The sequence below is a fragment of the Megascapheus bottae genome, chromosome 8 (assembly GCF_031878675.1).
Source record: "Megascapheus bottae isolate mThoBot1 chromosome 8, mThoBot2.hap1, whole genome shotgun sequence".
NCBI classification, from domain to species: Eukaryota; Metazoa; Chordata; class Mammalia; order Rodentia; family Geomyidae; genus Megascapheus; species Megascapheus bottae.
The window spans coordinates 54,659,454-54,674,726 of record NC_143516.1 but is presented as its reverse complement, the minus strand read 5'-3'; the positions used below and the strand labels follow the sequence as shown (position 1 = coordinate 54,674,726).

The following is a 15,273-nucleotide window of genomic DNA, read 5'->3' as shown; positions in this document are numbered from 1 at the left end:
TATATAATATATACATGTACATCTTATGCATATTTGTAAATGTGTGTATATGTATATAATTGTAATAAGAAAAACTAAACTTTAAAGTCCTGGAGAAGATAAATCTTTCTATAAAGTTTGAAATAAAATCTTTCCAAAATGTTGGGCTGGAGGCAGGGCATACATGGTAGAAAGTCTGCAAAGAAAGCAAGGCAAGCCAGATGCAGTGTCTCATGCCTGTAATCCTAGCTACTCAGGAGGCTGAGATCTAAGATCAAGGTTGAAAGCAGCCCTGGCACAAAAGAATCTGAAACTCTTATCTCTTATCTAGATTAACCTCTAGAAAATGAGAAGTGGGGCTTGGCTCTAGGGTAGGGTGGTAGCCTTGAGCTGAAGAGCTTAGAAACAGTGCACAGGCCAAGATCAAGCCCCATGACCCCCACACACACACAAAAAAAGCAAGACAGTAAGTGCCAAGCTCTGAGTTCAAACACTAAAACAGAACCCCAACCAACCACAGTACAAAACACCCCACTAAAACAACCAAAAGATTTTCCCATAATGTTAAGAAACTTGAATGTATCAGCTTTGACCAGCTTTAATGCTTCAAGTGGCTGCTTTTGAATCAAAACCTTTTAACAATTCTCTTGGACTAACCCCTTTCCCCAAATGGGGCTTGAACCCAGGTTCTCAGACATGCTAGGAATGCATGTTGCTTTTTGAATCAAGCCTCTAGTTCTCCCACCATCACCCCCGCCCTGCCTTTTTTTCTACGCCGAGGTATAAACTCAAGACTCCATACTCTCTTGGCTTGCTTTCTTAGATAGTAATCTGCCACTTGAGCCATGCCTCCAGCTCAGCTTTATAATGGCTGCTTTGGAGATGGAGTCTTATTGATTTTCCTTCTTGGGCTGGCTTTGAATAACAATCCTCTGGATCTCAACCTGTCTTTTATTTTTTGAGACAAGATATCCCAAATTCTGCCTGGACTGGCCTTGAATTCATGGTTGTCCTGTTTCCAACTTCTGAGTGGCTGAAAATACAGCTACTATTCTTGTCTTAAATTTTTAGTAGTTACCATGAATGAGAAACTTAGTACATACTGGAATAAAAAGAAATCAAGACCATTTTCGCAGCCTTTCAAAAATGTTAACGGTTACAATTATATTTCAAAAATCAACTTTATCTCATGTCTACAGATTTGTGATTTCTCTTTGACATTTCTTGGGATAATGCAGACAGACACTTCCGTTTCAGTGGGATTATTTTTTACATCAGTTCTTTAAAAATAATGATGAGGCCCTGTGGTGCTGAACACACATACTTTAGTAAAGCAGTCCTGGGTAGCTGAAATGGAGACCTCCAGAAGAAAACATCACATGTGAGGACAGAGGCTTAATGCCACATGTTGGCACCTCCCCCACTCCCCACTCGGTTTTGATTGGCTGCACCCCAGGCCATCTATCCAAAGGTCTCTTGTTTGGGCAGGCTTTGCAACTGGACTTGCCCAGCCTCTCTCTCTCTCTCTCTCTCTCTGTGTGTGTGTGTGTGTGTGTGTGTGTGTGTGTGTGTGTGTGTGTGTGTGTGTGTGTGTGTGTGTGTGTGTGTGCTTTTTCCCCCTTAAGGCTGACACTTGAGAACTACATCCACTACTTGGATCACACCTCCAATTCTGCTATGCTTTGCAGATTAATTGGAGATAAGAAACTCTGATTTGTCTGCCCAGGTTGACTTCCAACTATGTTCCTCAGGTCTCCACCTCTGGATTATCTTGGATTACAGATGTGAGTCATGGGTGCCAGGCACAGCTACACTTGGTAAAGGTCATTGGACTGCCTCTGCAGAAAACCCAGGTCATTCCTACTAGGATTCAGAGGCATCCCAGGGTTGGGAGTCCAGTCCATGCCAGCCCCAAGGTGACCGGGTGTCCTCCAGCTGGGGTTGGGGTGCTCTGAACAGCTCAGATGGTCTCAACCAATGTGCTGGGAGAATTCATTCATACTGTTTTCTGGTAGTTAACTGGAGATGAGTCTTACTGACTTTCCTGCCTGAGCTGGCTTTAAACCACAGATCTCAGCGTCCTGAGTAGTTAGGATTATAGGCATTAGCTGCTAATGCCCAGCTTATTTTTCTTTTCTATCCTCAATCCTCTTTTTTACCTCATGCTCACTGACTGAGCATCAATCCTCAATTAAAAACTTGTTATCAAAGCCAGGTGCTGGTAGCTCACACCTTTAATACTAACTACTCAGGAGGTTGAGACATGAAAGTCAGAGTTTGAAGCCAGCCCAGACAAATTTGAGAGACTTTTATCTTCAGAAAACTGCAAGTGGAGGAGGGGCTTAGGTGGTAGAGCACCAGCCTTGAGTAAAAACAGCTAAGCAGGAGTGTGAGGTCCTGAGTTCAAGTCCCAGTACTGGTGCACTCCTCCCACCTCACCCTCTTGCCAACAGTGGGAATGCCCAAGCCCCACATCTGTATTTCTGTTTCTCCTGTGTTCTACCCACTTGACTCCTGGAGCACCAACTCCACAGGCCATGCTCAGCAACCCCTTTCAGCCCGCCCCGAAATAGTTCTTCCCCTCATTCTTACTTCTGTTGAGGCTGCCACCATTGCTCTAGCCAGGCTCAGAACCTCCAGGGTAATCAACTGACTGCTGGATCTCATGATTTTTCCCTCGTGATTGCTGGTCACATCCACGCCTTCTTCTGAACACATGACCCTATTTTAGCCTTTGCTCTCATCTGGTTTATTCCAATAGCCTCCCTGCTGGCCTGTCACTGTGGCTTTCTTCCTTCTACTTGGACACATTTTTACTCACAAAGAACCACTAGCACAACAACATTCTTTGCAGCACTATTTACCACAGCGAAGATATGGAACCAACCCAGATGCCCCTCACTAGATGACTGGATCAAGAAGATATGGTATATATACACAATGGCATTATATCCTGCCATCAGAAAGAACAACATCGCTCCATTTGTAAGGAAATGAAAAGACTTAGAAAAAATGTTAAGTGAAGTAAGCCAGACCTAAGGAACACAGGCTCAATGGTTTCCCTCATTTGTCATAATTAGTATAAATCTTGGACTCTCCTAGCAGAGGTTTACAATCGGACAAAACCTACATACGTAAGGCCACATAGGATGAGGCTAAATGAAAGGACCTCCAGGATATGGAAACAAGGCCATATAATAATGTGTGATTGTTGTTCTTAATGTACTGTTACTTTTCATCTCTTTTGTTGTCCCTTGGTTATCTCATAGTTACAGTATCTTACCTTGTTATCTGATATATTGTATATATGTTTATTTGAAATAGGATAGGGAAGGGGAAAAACAAGATGAGGGGAGGGGATGTGAGGAGGGAAATGGGGACAAAAACATGAGAAGGGGTAGCAATCTTCGTAAGTAATGCATCCTCTAATTGGTGAATATAATGTAACCCTTTTATTAATTACAAAAAATTTTATTAAAAGAAAAGCTTTGCTTAAAAGCTCTCATTAGCTCCTGAACCAAATTTCCTAGGCACTCAAGAGCCTAGGAAGTGGCATGTGACATAGGATAGGCAGGAAGACCCAATGATGAAGGAATGCCCCATTGGAGACCAGTGATGAGAGGAGCTTCCTGACTAGCTGGGGTGTGCACCTTGCTTAGGTGGAAGGAGCTTTCATGACAAAGGAGCTGGTGTGGAAGAGACTGATGAAAGGTTTGGGAGAGGCGTTGCAAGGTGTCTGGGGCCTGATTAGGTAGGACCCTGGGAATTCAGGGGTGCCTTTTGTTAGGACTTCATAAAGTAGAAGGCATAAGGAGCTGTGGAGTAGTGGTGTGACAGGTTCTAGGAAATTATAGTGACAGCAGTGAGGAGAACAGAGGGGAGACGGGAGGAAGCTGGGAGCGTAAGGAGGTTATTGCCATAGTCTGGGCGAGAGAAGAGGAGCCTGAGCTGTCAGATGCCAGTTATATTTTGAAAGCAGTGCTGGCAACATCTGTGGATGGATTGAATGTGACACGTGAGAAAGTCAAGTCAAGGATGAGTCAGAAGCAACTGAAAAACACACAACTGCTATTAACTTGAGCTCTGGAAGAAGAGGGTGGGAAGAGGAGGAAGCTCACAGGAGCGGGAGCACAGTGCCAGGAGGCCGGGTCCAGCCATTCTGAGCAGTGCAGATGTTGAGTTGTCAGCTGGGCGCAGGTTAGCCATCAAGAGTCATCCAGGCTAGAAAGCAGCTTGGGAACTTGGTGCATGGCTGGTGATTGGGCTCAGAGGCCAGTACCTCTTCCAGGTACTGCTGGTAGAGGCTGGTGTACTGATCCTGAGTCAATTAGAAGATGGGAAGATGGAGAAACTCAGTAAGGGAGCCCTTTTACCCAAAGGTAGAAGCAAAGGAGACCAGAAAGCAGAGCAGAGCCTGGAAGCCATGGGCAGACAAGAGGTGGGATAGATGACAGCCCCCTTTGGGTGGGTTTTTTGGTTTTGCTTCTTGCTGTTTGTTTTTGTAAAGGTGATACAGGGAGAGATGATAGTTGTGTACGTCAAGTGAGGAGTATATTTCTTTTTGAAGTGTCATCCCTCCCCTCACTCCCACTCACCCCATTGTACAGTTCATTTTCAACCTATCTAGAAAGTACCACTGCTGTATTTGTTCACCTTTCATCCCTCCATTTCTGTGCCTTCCCTTACCATTTCCAAAACAAATAAACTTACATACAACAGGTACAGAAAACAAAACAGAAACAAAGGAGAAAACAAATAACAATAACAAAAATTCTCATTTCCATTTCTTGGAATTCAGTTCGAGATCATTTTATATGATCATATGTACATAACTATGGCACCTGATAATATCTTCCTTTGGTCTCACTGTGCAAATGTCTAGAGTCCTGTATAACTTAAAATGGGATAACAGATTTTAAAACAACTATGTGTATGTATTCACAACTGGCCTGGCAAAGTTTCCTTTTACTGCTTAATTTTATATATGTTCAAAATTTCCCATTAAAAAGAGTTAAGTAGCTGAGTGCCTTTCGCTCATGCCTGTAATCCTCACTACTTTGTCTCAGCTTGAAGCCAGACGAGTTTGAGACTCTTATCTCTAACTAAGCACCAAAAAAGCCAGAAGTGGAGCTGTGAAGTCAGTGAGCACTAGCCTTGAGCAAAAATAGCTCAAGGACTGCATCCAGGCCCCAGGACTGGCACCAAAAAAAAGTAAAAGGATTTTATTTTGAAGAAAGGGGACACAGTAGCTCACTTCACAATCCTAGCTACACAGGAGGCTGAGATCTGAAGGCCATGGTTTGAAACTGGCCTTGACAGACAGATGGGATTCCCATTTCCAATTAACTACCAAAAAGCCAGAAAAGGAGGTATTGTTCAAGTGGTGGAGCATTAGTCTTGAGTGAAAAAGCTAAGGGACTACGGTATCCTATCTCTGAGCTAGTCTCAGTCCTATTGTGTCAGATGTTTCCAGGTGTGCAGTTTCTCTGACATGCAAAAATGTTCAAGAGCAAATTTTTTCAGGAGAGCTTTGGTTGTGCCATTCAATGGGAATCTCCGAAGCCCTCATCTTCACATGTTATCAGAGTACTCTGTGTGTTTACACTGGAGATCAAAATCACACAATGTTCCCCTGACAGCTTTCAGAGGAGAGCAGAACTTCTACAAAAACTGTGAAGTTTCTTATTCCTTTAGATCCTGGACGCGAGCATTCAACTGTGGAAAACAGAACACTATCTTTCACTTGCCTTTCCCACATGAAAGCACTGATTCACAGGAAGGCACCAGGAGTTGGAATTTATTTTAAAAACTTGCCGAAAAGCCTCAGCAGTTTACTAAAGGATTTTTCTTTGAAAACATCAGAAAACAGGCGGGAATGGGTAAGGCTGAGCCTTCTAGTTTAAGACACAGCCAGTTCAATGAGCCCACACTGCAATCTAAGACATGGTTAAAAAACGCAACTTCCCTTACACCTCATCCTGAGCACATCACAGCAGGCTCAGGGCACTTTCTTAAGATCCTCCCTGCTGGGAAGTTTCCCTCAGAAGCACAAGTGTGCACTGTAAAAGCAAAGAACAGGCAAGGCACTTTTGATCAGGATTATATACAAGATGCATCAGAGAGAGCCACAAAGATTCTTTAAAAAGAGGTGATCTCTATACTTCTATCTTGGTGAGAAGGCTAAAGTGACACACACAAAAGATTAAGCTCATATATGGCTAAGCAGTTAAGGAACAAGGACACAAAGGGTTATTCGAATCTCTGGCTGCAACTGCTACTATGTGCCTATATTTACCACAAGCCACATGCTATGAGCTAGAGATGACCCAACCCCACAACCTGAAGGGAATACCAAGAAAGAACATCACAGATGTGCCCTGAGGCAAGATGAAGGGCAGCAGCTAGCAGTTGCAGCTCCACGGAGACCCATGCCAACCAACCCCATGAGGCAGTGAAGCATGGATCTGTGGGAACCACTAGGAGTCACACATCAGGGGTCAGCCACGCCCCAAATAGAGCAATAAGAGAGCACCACCTTACCCACGATTCTTCTATCATGTGGCAGCTCTTCAAGGAGGGAGTAACAGGAGCAGGTGAGTTTCGAGAGATCACTGGCAGTTGTGATGGAAAAGAAAAACAAGACTATATGTACCAAGTTCAAGGTCTAGAAAGTGTGTGACTTTCTGTGGGTCTGTTTTGTAATCAAATCTAGTTTCTGGTTTTCTAGGTTATGTCTGACCAGGTTTAATTTTCTGCTCCTCATATAGCTAACAGTTTCCTTCTACACAGCATTTTCCAACATTGAGACAATTCCATTTTTCACTTTATATACCTTTTATCACAAGGGCACAATAGAATCAAACCTATTATCAACCACTGTGAGGAAATTTACCCTGGTCAACTCTGGTTTTGAACATGACCTTGAGTTATAAAACTAAGACAGGCAGTTCCTTTCAAGGTTTCACATACCCCTGGCCAGAACTGCACCAGGGCAGAAACACACTCCTAAGGTGTGATCTCAACATAAAGGTTTCACAAGTCTGGGGTGAAATGTTGAAGCCTAAGACAAGGAGATAACATAAAATGTGCTTCATGTAAATGCTTGTACTTATAAAATAGGTCCCATTTCTTTTTTGAATGCTAAGTCTCTTGACTGTATTAAGTGATGGCAACATAATTATTTTTACAATGCCTTTCTGCCAGATGCTGGTAGCTTAGCTTGTAATCCTAGTGACTCATGAATCTGAGAACAGAGGATATAGGTTCAAAGCCAACCCACACAAGAAAGTCCCTGAGACTTTTATCTCTAGAAAAATAGGAAGTGGAGAGGGGTTCACACAGTAGAGCAAAAAGGCTCAGGGATAGAACCCAGGCCCCTAGTATCTGTGCACATGTACACACACACACACACTTTCCAAGAAAAGACCCCATCCATGTGGTCCTTGTTTGGAATCCTGTGTTGCCAAGAACAGTAGTCACCCAGATATCAGTTGATGGGGAGAACGACATATCCAGGGTAGCCACGGCTATAGATGACCTGCCAGTATCAGACTTGACGGCTATCAAGAAAATGCTGGTCCACTATGTGATTTAACCACCTCTTGCTTCCTAATTAGTGCTGGAATTTCACATCTTAATGAGAAAAACTTCCTTTCATGGTGGCGTAATCATTCACATTTAGTTCAACTGTCAAATAAAGCGCTAAAAATGTCCACATTTCCCTACTCTTAGCTTCTTCTTCTTCAAGTAAAGGGAGGTAGGTGAAACCTTTCACTGCCAGCCCCCAGAAATCAATTAAATGGCCTGGAGAAGCAGCATTCTCCCAAGAAAGCGTTTAGGAAACCACCATGCGGTTCAGCTCAAAACTTAAGTGTCTAAAGAATATTTTGTAATGGCACTTACCTGCACCAAACACCTGTATTTGGGAGAGTATTGGTTCTCAGCAAATATTCAATCATGGGAATATTGCTATTATGGCAATGATTTACAAAGTATCGGTTTGTACCAGAGTCATGGCAAAATCTAGGAATGCTGATTACCTGTTTTTCATCAGTGTTACCATTCTATCGACAGAAAAAAACAGGACAAAGGGCTCTAATGAGAACACAGAATCAGAGTCTACATTTATTTCTGGGACTATGTAGGCCAGGGAATTCTCTGGAACATCAGATTTTCCACTTGAGAGTAGTTGGCTGTTGACTTTGGCCAGGAAATGCTATATACCTTGTTCTAAGATGGCAAATTCCATGTAAAAATGTGCGCAGCTGACAGAAAATTGGTAGTTCATGACTTCATCATTTCAGGATATTTGCTATTGAGAAGTTAAAATAATTAAGTGCATTAAACTAATTTATAACAGAATACTCGTATAGTAGACTATTAACATACATGAACAAAATTATGCAAATCATGAAGTTGGGCCTTCTTCCTAGACCTCAAGTAAATAATCCCTTCCCGTGTCAATCAAATTTCTCAGGTTCTCTGGAAAATAAGTTTTCCAAGTTGCTGTTGTGAGTTTACTCCCCCCCCATTCTCTCTCTCTCTCAGCAAAATCATATGGTTACACTGGGTGAGGCTGACAATAGCAGGATCAGAAGGGACACAACAGAAGAACATAAAAACCCTACAAGTACAACAAAGCAGACAACACTTACTTTAAACCAGGAGTTTTATTACAATGCACACAGACACACAATTAGAAGGAATGTTCTGACATTTCTGCGCATTTCACAGAAAGCAAATGTAACTAACCATCCAGGCAAGAGTCATCCACACTCTTTCCAAACAAAAAGCAAAAGCTGTTTACATATGGTAACTCAGGAGAGCAAATTTTTCTTATTCTCATCTTCAAAAAAACAAAAACCAAAAAAACGCTTTAGTCTCAGAAAGAGCCATGCTGCAGCAAGTGGAGGAAAGGGTTTCCTTTGAGATGCCCAAGTCTCGCCTCCCGTCTCCTCTGCCCCTGCCCCCATCTCCCCTGTCCACATGTCTGGCTAGGATACTGCAGATGGCAGTGTGCTGGGAGCTAAGGGAGATCTACATCTTAACACCACTGATTATATTTCATTGGAACAGAGAGGAAAGGATAGCTTGAGAACATTAAGTCCTGCTAAAATGAGAGAGGACAGGAGACAATACCTGGGTGTATTGAAACTGAGATGCTCTTTCCACATAACTCATTTCAAAGGTTACGATTACCATAAACATTCTAACTCTATTAGAGATCACTGGCAGAGCTCCCTTGTGTATCTGCAAAACAGCCCTGCCTCTGCACAGGCTTGGAAACGAGAATAAACCAAGAGAGGAGGAGCTGAGCCTGGGGAAACCATTTGGAGTTGCATAGGCATTTTCCTTTTTTGTAGATTCACTCTGTAAAAGACAAATGGAACCTTGGGAATTTCCCCTTTCCACAGTCAGGTGTCTAAACTTTAAATTCCTAAATGTACAAAAGCATTCTAGGGAAAAAAAGAACAAAACATTAAAATGGCATTTTGGATAAATTCATTACATATTACATAACTTGGGAACAAACAAACAAAACCAAGCATAATTCTGGTATTTCTTATAGAAAAGTACTGCAGGAGAAAACTTTGTTTAAAAACATTAAAACTCAGGTGCATATAAATATGTTTTTGGTTAATCTGTGCTATGTCTTATAGAAATCCTGTCAGATTTTCAGTCTTTTAGGTAACTCATGTGGGTTTTCATGTCTGACTGAAGCATTAGAAGAATATACACTGTTGCATATACTTACAGATATATATGCACATACACATATAAAATTCAGGTCCGAAAATTTGTTTTAAATACATATACTTAAAACTTGTACCTCTAAAAATAAATACATTACCCTTTAGTTAGCTAAGTATGTTCCTTCACAAACCAATGAGGGCATAGTTTCTTAACAATGGCAGACAGCCAATAAGCTGCCTTCGTACCCATTGTCCATCAGTAAACATGTATTACTGAAATAACATTCCTAAAATAGTATACAGACAGAATTTTCTGGCCTTGAAAGTAAATGTCTTGATTTCCTAGATATTTTGCTCCTACAAATGTCTCTGCTTTGTCTCTGTGTTTATCCAGCAGTGTAAGAGCATGTTCTAGTGACTACATTCTAGTCCTCTGATATTACCTATGAATCAAAGGATTCCCGAGCATTTCCTTTGGTCCAAGGACACTAATGTGACATTATATCTGATATTGTTCTCACACATCACAGTGAGTTGTTCATTTTAATCCGATTACCATGTGCTGACACTACTGAGTGTAACAGAGATAACCCTTGAACTTGGAAGGCAAGTCTCCAGCAGAACAGCACATGCAGCACGGTGATGTAGACTGAAATTCCAGGAAGTAACACAAGCCTCCACCACAGCAGATGAACTGGACAGTGCTACCAGCCAGACACTCCGAACATAATGCATTTTTTAAAAAGAAACAATGAAATTCACAACAAATGAAGCTTTACTTGCTTTTTACTTTTTATATTTCAAAACAAAAATTCTTAAAATGATAAAAACCAGACCAAGCACTGTGTTTTAACATCACACAATACTTTACAACCTTGTTATTGGTTTTGGATACAGGAATTTCAGAAGTGTAGGAAAATTCATGATAACTGATAGCAAGAATTTCTAATACCATTGCCTACATTTCTAAAAGGACAATCTGCCAAAGTTGAAATCCAACTTCTGAAAGTACAATGCTTATGTGCTCACAGTTCCAGATTTTTAACTTTATAAATTAAAGGTAAAGGCTATCCATCTGTAAACAAGGCCTCCCTCTCTTTCACTGATCTCAATCGCATTTAAAATTCTGGATATTTCAAGCTTCAGATCCCACACAGCAAGGGAGAGTGGGTCAGCTGTAACTAAGCGTGTAAGTCCGTGGTGTCCTACAGCACCGAGGGCACAAACGCGTCAAGTGCTTGCAGGCTGGCTGCAGTGCCTTCCTTTAAAACAAAATTCAAATGTGTATCAGTATCGGGTCACACTTGTCTTTCAATTTCCTTGGCTGTAAAACGGGGGTGACAGCATTTTTCCTCATTCATCGTTCCTCATGAGGCTGGTGTGAGAGGCAGGGCTTAGGTTGAAGGGCACGGCCTTTTGGGGGGTGGTGGTGGCATGAGCTCCGTGTCGGGGTCCAGGTGATGCTTTCGCTTCTGTCCTTGGGAAGCAGCGGCACATCTGTCAATAAACTCAAACAGCATCTCCTTGGTGACGGGGTTTGAGATGCTGTTGCACACAGCTGTGGACAAAGCGAGTGTCTCACATGAGATAATGAGGACAGGACTCAGCACCAGCTAGGGGAGGGGTCCTGGGTCCTGTACTGGTACTGGTTCGCTACCTGTGCACCACACCATGCCACACCACACCACGGCAGGCTTCTTGTCAAACTCATTTCCGCCCTGCTCCAAAGCAAGTGCTTTTCTAGTGGCTACTCTGGACTTAGTTTTACCAAACCTTTAGAGATGTGTAATAATGTGTTTCCACTACAGTTTTCTTCTCCACAACTATTAACGGACTCTAGCAGAGCACACTGCTAGGACCTGAGCGGAGGTGCTGCCAGCAGCCGCCTGCTTCCACAACAGGCAGAGTGTGCACTCACTTCCATGACTTACCCGAGGCAACACACACAATAAATTACCTAATAACAAAGACAACATCTTTTGCCCAGCAATCAAAATTTAGGAGGTTAGAAACATGGCTCAAGTTGAGTGCCTGCCAGTGAGCAAAAGTGTCAGGCAGTGAGTTCAAGTCCCTGTCTTGGCCACACACACACACACACACACACACACACACACACACACACACACACACACACACATCCTTATTTTGTCTATTTGATTTTGGGGAAAAACACACTTTGGCTATATCATTCCCACTCTTGAAATAAATTCATTTTGTCTGAGAATGGATGCTACTCTCAATAAGAACCACTAAGTGCACAACTTTTTTGGGGGGAGAGTGAAGGGATCAGTAGTGGGGCTTAAACTATGGGCCTGGGCCTTGACCCTGAGCTCTTCGGCTCAAGGTTAGCATTCTACCATTTGAGCCATAGTGCTACTTCTGGTTTTCTGGTGGTTAACTGGAGATAAGAGTCTCATGGACTTATGTGCCTGGGCTAGCTTTGAACCATGATTCTCAGATCTTAGCCTTCTGAGTAGCTAGGATTACAGGCAAGAGCCATCAGTGCCTGGCACAACGGTAAACTTTTACACTAAAAACCCTGAATTGGTCTTTTCTGTTTTCTCATAAGCTTGCAGTAGCGTCGTCGTCATCGTCATCATCATCATCCTCATCATCATCCTCATCCTCATCATCACTGAGTACTCTAATTCTATTGTGTTGGGGGGGGTACTACTGGGGTCGAACTCAAAGTCTTGCACTCCTGCTTAGCTCTACTGCTTGAGGCTGATGCTCTTCCACTTCAGATATACCTCTACTTCACTTTCTCTCTTAATCTTCATCTTGTCTAGTACTTGTTTTCAGGTCCACAAAAAAAATCCATTACTATTACCAGTAGTATAGCTTAAAACTTCAGTCAATTTGCATTGTTCCTCATGCAAAAATTTAACTGCTCTGTATTCTCAAAGAATTCAGCTTGTACCCAAAGATTACTCTGAAGGATAGAATAAACAATTTTTGTGTTTTTAAAATGGTTTCCAGTTACTTTGTTCTCCATTGTTTGTAAGCTATTTTAGAAGCTGGAAATTACATTTCCCCCACTAACTTTTTTTTTTTAACCATCTGGCAAAGAATGGTTTTTATGGTTTTGAATAGATCTGAAATGATCCTGGCTTCTGTTTTGTTGTTCAATAAATGCAACTTGTACACAGCCCGGAGTCCTGCTCTTTAACACTTCTCTTTTAGGTGCCTGGCACTGGCCCACTACTTTACTGAGAGGATTCAAACTGGCTGGAGCCCAACAGGAATCAGAACAAGACACCATGTCTATCAACAAGGGTGGAGCCCACATCACTCTGGTCCACCAGGCTTTGGGGTCCAGCACTATAACGTCTGGTGTTCAATGCCACAGTCACGAATGTGTTCTCCTACTCACCCATGGCTGTGTTGTAGGCATTAGGAAAACTTTTGTCTGTTCTCTGTCTCATGAAGACCCAGCTGTTGTTCTCAAATTTGCATTCTATAATTTTGTTGTCATACTGTTTGAGTTCTTTTGTCACCTGTTTTAAAAGAGAATTGAAGAACATATTTAAATCATCTGAAAGGATTTTTTCCTTCTACTATGTGACAGACACATTAGCAAAGACCAAAGCTACCTGGCAACTCTTCCTTCAGAGCTGTGTGACATCTGTAACATGGGATCAAGCCTACCTATAGATACTGTTGTACATTCCCTTGCACGTGGTTTTTGTTTGTTTTTTGGTCAGTTGTAGGACTTAAACTCAGAGCATGGGTGCTCTACTTCTTTGAGCCACAGTGCCACTTCCAGTTGTCCGGTGGTTAATTGAAGATAAGAGTCTAACAGACTTTCATGCCTGCACTGGCTTTGACTTAGCCTTCTGAGCAGTTAGGATTACACACATGAGCCACCAGCGCCCGGAAACATACGTGCCTTTTTTTTTTTAACCTGACATTTATATGTAGTCGTGAAAATGGCTGTCAATATATAGCAATTAAAAGAAGCTAAGCAGAAAGCAGCCAGCCACTCGTGGGCCAAATGCAAATATGTTACCATGGAGACTAATGTCTCCAACAGTACCTCAATCGCTCTGGCTTTCAGAAACTGAGAATACTGCCTGGGTTTCACCAACTTTCAGAAATGTCTCACTATCCTAAACTCCTAGTCAAAACCTAGGCAATCTTCTTTCTTTCTTTTTTTTTTCTTTTCTTTTCATTTTTTTTGTTTTGTTTTGTTTTTGGTGGGTCAAGGGGCTTGAACTCAGCCTGGGCACTGTCCCTGAGCTCTTCAGCTCAAGGCTACCATCTTACCCTTGAGCCAACCCCCACTTCCTGTGTTCTAGATGTTAGCTGGAGATAAAGAGTCTCAGGTCCTTTTGTGCCTGGTCTGGCCTTGAACCTTGATCCTAAGATCTCAGCTTCCTGATAGGCGCAGCCCTCTTTCTTACATTTAGGCAAACAAGAGAACATAAAGAACACATAAAGAGTAAACATGAGGATCAAATCCAGGCAACATGTCTCCCCAAAATTTTGCTTTTCAATCAATATAATTATCTAGGAACTACTTAGTTACCCTTCCACCTTCCAAACTATGAATTTAGAGATGAAGCAACTTTTGACTTTAGTTGGTAAGTTTCTTTGCCTTGGATGATTGAATATGGATTACAACTTTATCAAAGCTACCAGGTATCCATGGAAACCACAGAACCTTTTAAAAGATATGCTATTGGGCTGTGAGGATGGTTTTCATAAAAAGGAACCCAAGTTTATCTTTGCAGTTTTCAAATCAAATGCCAGTCATGGTAATATTTTAATTTTGTCCTCATCTTTCACAGCTAACAACTTTGCCTCACAATATATGGTAGATTGCAATCATTTAACTTCATTAGCATTATTTGAAGCATTCTCATTTTCCTATCCACATATTCACTACCACCTAGGAATATGAAGGGATGTGCATTTTTACAAGATGCTTTCAATTCACAGATCGGGCAGTTCATAAAAATTTTCAAACTGTATTCCTTTTTCCTTAATGAGTAAGATATTCACACGGACAATTTGCATTTTTTAATCTCGACAGTTCTAATAACTCTAGCGGCCCTGGAACAGACTCCCCTGAGCAAAGAATCGCCACTGAAGTCTCAACCATCCTACCCTACTTATACCAATGGAACTCACTTTCTATCTCTTCCAAGTCCTTGTTTATATCCAAAACAGTGGGCAACTTCTTCAATAAGGTAACTACATCTGGGTTATGCATAACAGAAATAAATTTGCAAACCTTTCAAAGCCTCCATTTCGTAATTTCTCAAATAGACAATGGATGTCTTAATTTGCTGGGTCATTACATGGGTAATAAATGGAAGTTTCTGGCTCAAAATAATCAGTAAAATTGATGTTAATATAAAATTGAGCAATGAAACATTTCTAAAGCTGCAGCAAAAACTTTTATCTTAACCATTTTTAGGTATACAGTTCAGCTCTGTTAGGCATACTTGCATTGTTGTGCAACAGAGCTCTATAACTTTTTCATCTTGTAATACAGTGACAACTCTATAACAACTAAACACCAGTTGCCAAGTTGACCTTGTCCTTGGTAACCCACCTTTCTATTTTCTTTTTATGATTTTTGACTAGTACTTCAAAT

General features: G+C 41.7%; 1 protein-coding gene across 2 annotated transcripts in view; it reads right to left on the bottom strand.

Annotated features, from left to right (window-relative positions):
* Rngtt (RNA guanylyltransferase and 5'-phosphatase) overlaps positions 1-15,273 on the bottom strand; it is a 233,839-nt gene that overhangs the window by 6,362 nt on the left and 212,204 nt on the right. The window contains exons 15-16 of one of the 2 annotated variants that reach the window (XM_090338446.1): positions 13,045-13,168; positions 8,646-11,229 (exon numbers count right to left, since the gene is read on the bottom strand). In XM_090338446.1, the coding sequence (XP_090194572.1) occupies positions 11,066-11,229; positions 13,045-13,168 (288 nt within the window). In that variant the 3' untranslated portion in view covers positions 8,646-11,065. Of the gene's footprint in view, positions 1-8,645; positions 11,230-13,044; positions 13,169-15,273 lie in introns of those variants that run through there. The other variant, XM_090338447.1, reaches the window with a different exon arrangement.